The sequence below is a fragment of the Helianthus annuus genome, chromosome 14, assembly GCF_002127325.2.
Source record: "Helianthus annuus cultivar XRQ/B chromosome 14, HanXRQr2.0-SUNRISE, whole genome shotgun sequence".
In the NCBI taxonomy this organism is placed as follows: Eukaryota; Viridiplantae; Streptophyta; class Magnoliopsida; order Asterales; family Asteraceae; genus Helianthus; species Helianthus annuus.
In genome coordinates, this window is record NC_035446.2 from 5,193,639 (window position 1) to 5,204,826 (window position 11,188).

Here is an 11,188-nt window from a genome sequence, read left to right on the forward strand (position 1 = left end):
TAATAGATCTGTGTTGATTATTTGCATCCTTGCGGGTTCGGGTGGTCTTTGGGTAAATCGGCCGGTAGCCTTAGAAACAGTAATTAAAATACAATTAGAAGTAAATATTTTGCTTAACTTGTCACTGAGAGGCTCGAGTTAGTTATTAGGTCTCGGTGCAGTATATAGCTAAATTAGATTTTGAGAGAAGTCGACTTTAGTTCCCTAATTACATTTGTGTCTAGTAAACCAAGTTAGAACCTAGAATTGCCTTAGATTATCGCGCTGAGAGGTAGATAGTCATATTAGGGCACTTTTAGAGTCGTTAGAGGACTGAGAGGAAGTCTAACAGTCGGTATACACAACAGCCTTGTAGGATTTCCTAGGTCCCTTCCTGAGAAGGGTCGGGAAGTCTTAGCATTGAAATACCTTAAGGTTTAGTACTTTACGATCCCAGCTCCATACAACAATAAAACCGTTAGAAGTCCATTCATAGTTAATCTGGATTCAAGTCTAGGTAGTCGTTAATCTCATCTGAATCAAACCCTAGTCTTCGTTCGTGTCTTAGTTTAATTTCATTTTAATTGCAATATTAGGATTTTAGTAAACCCCCCCCCCCCTTAAAACACAACAATTGTTTAGTCGTGTTAGTGTCTAGTCTAAATAGAGTCGTTAACGTAATTCATTAGAGTCCTTGTGGGTTCGACATCCGGACTTACTTTTCTGTGCTAGAGTCGACCGGTTCACTTGCCGGTGAGTAGTTTAGTCAGGTTAGAGAGTCTAGATTTTTATTACTTGAGTCTTAATTTAGGGTAATTTTAGTTTATTTAGTTGAACTACTTTTTCCACATCAATAGAGTTTAAAAGGACGCCGGAGAATATCAACGGAGGGTGGTGAAATGTAAATGAAGAGTGTTTGAGACTCTGAATGGTGATTTTATAGGGGCGAAGGTGATACCGGAATCTTTATGAAAACAGAAAACTAACCATATGAGTAACTAACTACGGAATCTTTTTTTTTAATGAAAATTTTGTGACAGAAAGCAACGACCTTTAGCGGCTCCATGCAAGACTCTGGCTCAAGAGGTCGGTTATAAACCCACATTAAAATATTCTTGAAATTAGATTCTCCTTGAAACACTTCTCCAACAAAAAAAAGTTCTCTCTTTTTTTAATATATAATTATAATAGAGGAGAATTATCCCACTTTTCACCTTTTACCAATGATAAAATGACATTAACTTTATGGTTATTTCTAAAAACAAACTACAATAACTTAGTCACAAGAAAACTAGGGAACTTAACTTTTTATGTAAGGCTTATGATTTTTTTTCTCGATAACCAAATAGTTTATAACAAATTTCACTCACCATTTGACAAACATGTAAAAGGATAACTTCGATATCAACAACATTTAATTTCCAGTGTGAAAAGCCTCTAGAATAATTTCTTACCAATATAAGGTACAATGGTAAATTGATAATTAATAAATGTACTTACCGGCCATTTTCAGGTTAATATTGATAAAAAAATATAGCCAACTAAGTTCAAATGTTTTATAAAAATAAACCCTCATAATTTAGGAAATAAAATGTTCCTTGAATCAGATTTTCTAAAAGTTTGATATGGTACATAAAAATTTGTGAAGTGAAATAGAATTCTGATAAAAAAAATGCTTCTAGTTACCTTTTGTTGCAGTAATTTGTGATTTCCAGAAATGCCCTTTGTTCCGAACCCACTCGGCCAAAAAGGGTACCCCAAGGTAAATTGCTTTCTTTCTGAGCTCTTGTGTAGCTTGTCTTTCATATATGTATCCGATAGTGGGCAATATATTTGCTCCAAAAGCTGTTAATATTACAGCTGTTAAGGGTCATGTATCATGTGGGGTACATAGTCTTATAAATTGTGGTGTTTTTTTAGTTTAAAAGAAATTATAGAAGAATAAAGATTTGTTATTCTAGCACATTGGTGGGAATTTCAGCTCATGTAAACGGGTAAAAGTTAATATAGAAACAATTCAAATTGGTCGAATAGGTTAAAAGTATAGTATGCCCAAAATGTATTCGGCATGTGTAAAACTTACTAAATTAGTTATTCAGAAAAAAATGAAATTATATTGTAATAAAATAGCATTTGTTACTATAGTCAACACACTAAACATTTGAACCCATGCAAAAATTTACCCATTTTGACCTCGACATAAAAAATACGCATTTTGACCCAAACCCGTTTTAATCTAACCCATTCTCCACACTTTGCTAAGCGTATCCCTTGGAAATCAGGGAAAGCAAATGGTTTGTGTTTACCACTTATCATCCATACATAATAACTTAATAAGTGAAATCAGAGAAAGCAAATGGTTTGTGTTTACCACTGGCATTCATCATTCCGGCTTATGCAATAACAAATTCGTAGTTCCGCACCTGTATAACGAAACTCAGGGAATCAAATTAATTCTGGAGCTAAAAAACATAAAAATGCAATGATTGCATAAGAGGAAACAAACAAACAAGGTGTGATCATGAAAATGCAGTGAATGCAAAGAGTATTAACTAGATCTGATAATTCTAGAGTATTGAAGTTGAGTAAACGGTAAATCAAACGATTTCATACCAATCCAGACCTAGATCCTAAACGAGACTCAACAGGAGCTATTTCCAATCAAATAGGCAGACGCATCATGTATACATGGAACAAATGTAACATGAATGCAACTAACTCCCTAAATTTGAATGAAATGGAAGATATTTATACAAAGTAAGAAGAGATAATGAACTCACAACTTTGCTTGATAATAGTGGATGATCACAGAGCAGAGCATATGAAATGTGAACTCAACTATTTACACATGTTAAAATAAAATAAAATCTATAATTGCGAATGATTTAAAGGCATGTTTAATAACCTTCTATATTTCTTACGTAATTTGTTTATGAAAGCTTGATTATTACAAGGGTCAAAACAAAAATCGAAAACCAAATTTCCTCAACATTATCGAACATAAATGCAAGAAAAGGAAATACGCATACCTGTTAACAATGCTTTGTTCTTCCACCAACAATTCTACTGCTTGGTGTTGATCAACTGAAAAAAAAGGAGAAACATAGTAACATATCTTAAATTCTGATGCTTGATGTTAATCAACTAAGTTAAATATCGTTACAATCAAAAACGATTTCGAAACATATTGGTAAATCAGTTTATATTTGGTTACCCAATTTCCAGGCCTAAGAAAGAATAGAGCAAGCGTTTGGTAGTTGAAGAAAAGTTGCCCATTTTTGCCTGACATACGGATAAAAGAGACAATAAACCATATGTTTACAGCTAATATATAAATTGAAGGTTGAGTGGCTCAGGTCATGAAGTATCGAAGTGTGTTCACAGTTTATAAAATTCTTCCAAATAGTTTTACTTTAACAATATAAATTATTAATCATATACTAAAAAGCACGCAACTTAGCAAAACACATGACAAATTGACCAAAATTCTAGATAATGTGCCAGATAAGTTAAATAAATAATAGATTTATAAAAAAAAGCATGTTTATCCTTTAAAGGACAACTTAACATTGTTTGACTTTTTTTTTTACTAAAAACTCACCCATAATTTTGAGAAGTTATATGTATTTAGTTGTTAATTCTAGATGCTTGCCCGACAAATATGTAAAGAGCATAATAAGACATAATCAACAAACTTCACACTAATCTAAACAGTTAAGAGCAGCAACATCCAAGAGCTGGTCACGGTTAACATTTGTAATATGGCGAAAAGCACGCCACATAACCATGGGCTCCCAGCTCAACCCAAGAGTAGTTTCTAAAACATTACTGACTATGACAGGCTGGCCTTTCGACGAATGCCACTGAAAATGTTTTAGATCTACGGGTTCAAGATCCACAGCATGTGGACAATTCAGGTAAGACAAATTATTTTGAGGGCCAGATCAACCAGACCTGTGCTGCACTTAACTCCCCCTTACCCAACTACAATCTATTATGTTCAGTCCATCTACCAACACACATCTGAGTGATGATTTGAAAAATCATCATAAAGCCAGTGATACACAAAGTAAATTAATTCAAAAACAAAACCTTAGAGAAAAGTCACGTACTGCTAATTGATGTTGATTGCAACACAGGAAACTCTAACTCGGAAACCGGAAACGGTGGAAGCCTGAGAAGAAATCAGACAATTGCCAACTAACATTAGATCAATTAAAAGCTGCAGGAATTTCCAAAATGGTATACGCTAAATTTTTAGTGGATCCAACTATTGCAACTCTGGCACACTAAAACACAAACGAAATGTAGCAACAATCAAGACTCAAAACCAAGACAAAGTAAATGACAATCGACTCATTTGACAACTTCAACCCGCATTCATTGTGATCAACTTAATTTTAACCATTTGACCCATTTCCCACATCCGCTATGCTCATAAAGATTGCAAATAAATAAATTGCTAAAATTCAAATATTGGCGGGTTTTCGTAAAACACAATCTAGACATGCAAGTATATGCACACATATTCATAAGAACACTTATGGCTTAAATATATGTGAGTTGATCAATCCAAATTAAAATGTTATGTTTGTAGAACTAAGTTGCTTGGTTGTTTTATGCCCATGCTTTTTAATCTATAACGTTTAGGCCGCACCCAAGGCAAGAAATTCTCAAGTTAGACTAAAATTCTCATTTAAGCATTTTATCAAACACTCGACGGGTTTCACCCAATTCACCAAGTATGAACATGACACAAAACTCTACATCACAATGCGGTTGCCTATTACTCGGTTTACAAATATGATTATATGAATACTCAACATCTGCCGTTTATGAGTAATTAAAACATTGGTTCTACAACAACCCAACAACATCGTTCTGCTACAACCTAATTCACTTTTAAAGAAACCAAATACAGGTTTATGAAATTATGAGATAACTTACAGAATATTCAGTGTTGTAGAATTACCTTAGACCAAAAACGAACCGACTATGACCACAGGTCCGACAGATGTGCAGCGATAAGACACAATCCTTCGCAGATCAGTTTAGCGGGATACAACGAAAAGAAATCAAGAACAAACAATCCTTCACACTCAAATTTGTTCGCTTTTGTTCTTCTGCTTGCTCCTTCTGTTCTTTCACGTTGAAATTACGATACGTGGTTTTTATATATTTTCCCTATCAAATTATATTACCGGAGTTTAATAAGGGTTAGGATGTAATAGGATTTTTTCTTTCCTATGAAGGCTAGGAAATAATTTTGACCATCAATTGATTTAGTCAATGGCTAACATATTAAATGAGTGAAATTGAAGAGAAAAAAAAGTGGCGCGTGAGTTTGTGTAAGGGCATTGTAGTCAAGGACAATAGTTTCTCTCTCCTACAATTCCCCTCATTTTTTAAATGTTAATAACGTTTTCATACGACATTATTTTTTTTTATAAAATTGCAACAAAAAACGAGCATTTTTTATCATTAAAACGAGTATACTATTGCTATATTTTCGATTTTTTTTCAAAAACCCAGTTGCGTAAAACGCAATGGACAAAAAGCGTAAAACAATGACTTTTTTCTAAAACGCAATGCACAAAAAACACAAAGAAATGTCTTATTTCTAAAACGCAATGGCTTAAAAACACAAAAGAAAGTGTCCTTTCTAAAACGCAATGGACTGAAAATACATAAACATATGTTTTACCTAAAACGCAATGGACTAAAAACACTTCAAAATGTGTTTTTTATAAAACGCAATGGCTTAAAAACACAAAAGAAAGTGTTTTTTTTTTTTTCTAAAACACAATGAACAAAAAAAACATAACAATGAATTAATGTGTTTTATATAATATAATATTGCATTTTACATATACCCAAGAATCAACTCCCTTTTCATAGCTAAAAAACACTAAAATATTGACTTTTTACAATACTGCGTTTTACAACTAGTGTAGGCTGCCACCATTTTCATATATGTAAAACTGGGTAAATGTTTTTTTGGCTCTAAACAGTCTTTCACAACCACAAAACAAAAGTTGGTCAAATATTTGACAGGTTGTAACAAATCATTTACCCAGTTATTTGTAAAACGCAAGAACCATTCTATTTCCTTATTCTTTCTCTCTCTCACAATTAAACAACAAAACCCTAAGAATCCTTCATTCTGTTTAGCCGCAAACTCAATATCTCACACTCAAACTCAAACACTAACACAAATCTTTTTCTTTCTCTAAAACGCAATAAACAAATTCAGCCACAAATATTTCTTTTCTTCTTTCTACAATTCAAAACAAAAACCATTAAAGCAACAATTAAACCTGGAAGATCATTGAAGTGAAGATCGCTTTAGCAATTTTTCCGTCATTGGAACCTGTAAATGGTGTTCGAAGTGAAAAATATGACGGTTGACAGAATAGATCAAACGGAAATCACTGAGGCGGAGCGACGACGGTGAGCGATGGGGTGGTGGTGTTGGCGGTGGGGGTGAGAGATGAAAGATAGTGGTGGTGGTGTGGGGTGAGAGATGAACTTGCTTCATGCATGCTTATCTTCTTCACTTCAAATAACATAACTTAACTAACAAAAACATCCGAGGCTGAATCTCTTTCAGTCAAGGATTTCAAGTGAATAACAACAAAACTAGTGAACCTCCTCCTACGTCTAGCAAACGTAGGGGGGCCCCACGACCTGTGTTAGGCAAACCGTAACCCTTCAAGCCTTTAGCCTAACCAGTCTGTCCACTACCCTTGGTCTCGTATTTGGTGTAACAACAATGCCTATATTTATTTTTTTGATTTTCAATTGATGTAAAACATATCTCAATATCCTTTTAAATATATCACATTTTATTTTATAGCTTCTCTTTCGATTACTATAACAGCCATTAACGGGTATCATTACCATAGCTGTATTGTAACAAATCAAACCATTACCGAATATATCCTCACCGTCACGAGAATCTCACTAGTATTATTATTTTATAGCCAAAACCAATCATTCCCAATTTCGAATTATATAAAGAAAAAAAACTTATAATTTACCTAAAATATAATAATAATATTATTTCTGCTGAAAAGCATATTCGCGACCATACAAACACACCCTTGTAACCAAAGAGCAGAAAAGGTTTTCGAGTCGGTGAAGTTTACTCTCATTTTATCCCTTTTTTTATATATTTTCTTCATCAAAACCCTATTTTTTTCTCATCATTGACTGTTACACTACAAATTATTGCTCAATTACAGCCTTTCGGTTAGTATCATTTGTTTAATTTCACCTTCGTATTTGAATTTTGTACTGATCAATCGTCGTTCATACTTGTTGCAAAATTTAGGTTTAATTTTGGGAATTATTGATTATTATGTTTGAATTTTGTGATGATTTTTTGATTATTAGTTTGTGAAGGTTTCTTAGATTTGGCATCTGACACTATTGTATTAACGCTACAGTATGTGAATTATTGTGAGTAATATGTGTGGTTACCGTGAATAGTCAATATCAGTAATTTAGGGCTGTAAATGAACTGAACATTTAGCGAACCATTCGTTAACCGTTCGGCAGGAAGTTCATTTACGTTCATTCATGAATGAACATGAAAAAGGAATTTCGTTTGATTAATTAAATGAACGAACACGAACGCAGGTCGCCTTTGTTCAATTGCGTTCCGTGAACGTTCGGTAATATGCTCGTTTAAGTTTGTTTACATCCGTTCATGGTTTAGAAACTTAGATTTGTGAATCATTGTTTTGAGATATTTATGGTTGTGCTCATTATGTATAGCATGTGCCTTTGTTTTGGGATAATTATGTTTATGGTTATTATATCAAGTGCCTAACAAGGTGATTGTTTCTAATGTTTGGTATGAAGAATGTTTTTTTTTTTTTTTTACTTTTTTAAGAGTAAATTACAAAAATCATTCTTTATGTATGTCACTTATTGCAAACTATGTCCTTTATCTTCAATAATTACAGAAAACGTACTCGATGTTTGCAAACCCTTGCAAGTTATGTCCTTTAGCCCTAACTCAGTTAATTTTTTGTGGTTAAATCTGACCAAATGGACCCCACATGAGGGTATTTTGGTCATTTTACTCTCATGTGAGGTCCATTTGGTCAGATTTAACCACAAAATTACTCTCATGTGGGGTCCATTTAGTCAGATTTAACCACAAAAATTAACTGAGTTAGGGCTAAAGGACATAACTTGCAAGGGTGTGCAAACATCGAGTACGTTTTCTGTATTATTGAAGACAAAGGACACAGGTTGCAATAAGTGACATACATAAAGGACGATTTTTGTAATTTACTCCTTTTTTTTTAAAATGGTATATGCTCGTTTGTGTTCGTGAACAAGTTCAATTCCTTAATGAACGAACACGAACAAGGTTTTTCGTTCGGTATGTGTTCATGAACACGTTCAATGCTAAACAAACGAACATGAATGAGGCTCCGTTCGGTCTGGTTTGTTCACAACCCTAATCAGTATTGTTAAGGTCTAAGGGTTTGAGTTTTTATAAACAAAAGTACAAAACGTATAATAAGCATCTAATATATGCAATTTGTTCGTTTCAAATATTTTATAGAAGACTAGAAGTATATAATACTTGAGATTTGAGGCCATAATGATTTGTAGAAGGTTTCTTACTTGCCTATGGAGTATGCGAGCAGAACAAATAGGAAATAGGAATGTTTGTGTGATAATAGCCATCGATGCTAAAATAATACAAAATAAAAAAGCTAGTATAAAATGTTCTCATCGATGCTATTCATACATGTAGGTTATGTTCTTGCTCGATAGTGTCCTGAAAATGTGAATGACCGGACTTCTTCAGTTCTTCTACAATTTACGCAATTCTTTGTAGTGTAACAACCTCTACATCAGAAATGATTTCCGATAAGGTCGATATACCAACAACTCTAGACGAGTCATCACCTAAACCCCAACCTTTCGATGTCAAATTTCTCGGAATGTCTCTTACTAAAATCGTTCCGTGGGCCATCAACACCGAGAAAATCAGAATGCCAACTTTCTTAAACAAAAAGCTAAAGAAACACGCGCAACGGTCTCGATCAAGTAATGGTTCTGAACCGGGTTTAGGTTACGCTACGGTTCGGTTCAGGCCGTATGTGTGTAAGGTTCCGTGGCATACGGGCCCACGGGCGTTTCTTTCGCAGTTGTTTCCAAGATACGGGCATTACTGTGGACCGAATTGGTCGAGTGGGAAAGATGGTGGGTCGTTACTTTGGGATAAACGGCCGATTGATTGGCTGGATTATTGTTGTTATTGTCATGACATGGGTTATGATACTCATGATCAAGCCGAACTGTTGAAGGCTGATTTGGCATTTCTTGAGTGTTTGGAGAGGCCCCACATGGCTACGAAAGGGGATGTTCGGGTTGCTCATCTTTATAAGACGATGTGCATATCAGGTTTGTTTAGTTTCCCTTACGCACTTTTTACGTTTCAGACCCAAGCGTTCAAACCAAAGCAAGTAGGCAGGTTTGGCCAGGTCAGGATCCAAACAGTTCGGTTTTGTTGGTTTTGTTTAATGGTTTAATTTTTTAGTACAAACTAATGATTTTGAAAAAAAAAAGTTCAAAATTTTCCCTAAGTTAATGAAGTTGCCAAAATTGTCCCTGAGTTGACGATACATTTTAACTGGGTTTGTGATTCAGATGGAAATGGCAACAAAATCAAAACGTTAGGTGTTCGGATACAAAAAAAAGTTATTTTGGATGTAACATGCAAATCAGCCCAAACCTCAGGGACAATTTTGGCATTTTACTGTTTTTGGAATATGTAGTTATGTATATTACATTACAATAATCATGAACCGTCTTTATCATTTTAAAATTTATAATACAAGCTAACGATTTTGAAAAAATTGGCTCAAACAGCCAAAACGAACTGTTAAACTGCCAAACCGGTGAAACCGGTTAGTCCGGCTGACCGACCCGACCCAGACGGTTTGGTTTGTCATTTCACAAAACCGTATTTAGTGGTTTGCGCAGAGTTTTCGTCAAAACCGGCTGAACCGAACAGTGAACACCTTTGGTTTCAGAAAAGGTGTCATAGGTTGACTTTCGGTATTGGTCAAACTGATCATTTTTGCGCATAACTAGTTGACAGTTCCTCCACGAATTACAAATACATGATTGCTGTCATGTATATACCGAATTTAGTATGACATGTTTATTTGCGACAATAATAATGGCCAACTAAGTAATAAAAAAATGCAGGTTTGAGAAGTATATTGATACCGTACAGACAACATTTGGTGAAACTAAAGTCGGGTCAACTGTATCTTGGGTTTGGATGGCTCAGCAATATGAAGTGGAAAGGATGGAATGCTCAAAAGTAGACCAGGTTTGAGTTGATCTACTTTCTTAGATTTGTATATACACAATATGCGTGTATAGGTAATATGCAAGTAGATTTTGTGATTAAAATGGTACTCTTATTTGTTTTCGGTTGCTATTTTAATACTCAGTAACTTGTTCTTAAAACATGTCTGTTTATAGTGTCAGTTGTCTGTAATTGTTTTTTTTTTCCTTAATTGTATCATTTTCTTGCATATAGAGGTGGCAACCGGGGAATTGCAACCCATTTAAATTGGAACAGGTCTATTCGTATTTATGCTACTGGTAGCGGGTCAAACTAGTAAAATAGATAAATCAACTATAAAAAAAAAGAAGTTAAAGGAATCAGTTATTCTCTATCATCCCCAATAGCTTTTGCCATTTGTGGGATTTACCGGGTATGATTGCTGCTGTAGTTTTGCTCTATTAGCGAATATTTTTTTCACTCAAGTTGTGCTTGTTGGTGGCTGAGAACAATGAACTTGAGGGTGTTAACCGTTAAGGTAATGGTTCACAAGACTAGAGTGAGGGTATTGTAAGAACCCAGAATGATGAATACTAAATACGCAATGTTTTCATAACTGGACTGGACAACGAACAGACCGCCTTACTGATTCACTGGTCGGACCAGTTGAACCGGATTTAAGAATCGCATAATAAAGTAAAAACATATATTAGTTTAAAAATGAATTCTCTAAGTTTAATATTACCCAATTTTATATAGTTATTTACAACCTTTATCACCTGATTGACTTATTGATTTTTTTTTTAAATAGCTTAATTCTATTTATTTTTACATGATATAAAATAATAATCCATAATATATACAGAATTTTAGTGTATAAAGTGA

General features: G+C 34.2%; 1 protein-coding gene and 1 long non-coding RNA gene across 5 annotated transcripts; one reads left to right on the plus strand and one right to left on the minus strand.

Moving 5' to 3' along the window:
* Positions 1–1,521: 1,521 nt before the first annotated feature.
* LOC110907960 lies at positions 1,522–6,710 on the minus strand. Its single transcript, XR_002574066.2, has 7 exons — positions 6,297–6,710; positions 4,952–5,163; positions 4,092–4,153; positions 3,194–3,261; positions 3,009–3,063; positions 2,351–2,402; positions 1,522–1,824 (listed from the first exon to the last, which is right to left on the minus strand). It is a non-coding gene; the product is annotated as an uncharacterized LOC110907960 (long non-coding RNA).
* A 286-nt stretch (positions 6,711–6,996) lies between these two features.
* On the plus strand, positions 6,997–10,594 carry LOC110907959. Of its 4 annotated transcripts, none has more exons than XM_022152875.2 (3): positions 6,997–7,104; positions 8,756–9,408; positions 10,219–10,594. In XM_022152875.2, the coding sequence occupies exons 2-3, from the start codon at positions 8,862–8,864 to the stop codon at positions 10,338–10,340; spliced, it is 669 nt and encodes a 222-aa protein (XP_022008567.1). In that variant the 5' UTR covers positions 6,997–7,104; positions 8,756–8,861; the 3' UTR covers positions 10,341–10,594. The 4 variants fall into 4 exon arrangements, with proteins under 4 accessions (XP_022008567.1, XP_022008565.1, XP_022008566.1 ...); XM_022152873.2 differs by having other exon boundaries at positions 7,019–7,116; XM_022152874.2 differs by having other exon boundaries at positions 7,041–7,112.
* Positions 10,595–11,188: the final 594 nt, after the last annotated feature.

Coding starts and splice junctions, on each gene's coding strand:
- LOC110907959 (XM_022152875.2), top strand. CDS start 8,862: ATGATTTCCGATAAGGTCGATATACCAACAACTCTAGACGAGTCATCA. Junction 9,409..10,218: donor TAAGACGATGTGCATATCAG/GTTTGTTTAGTT, acceptor AAAAAAATGCAG/GTTTGAGAAGTATATTGATA.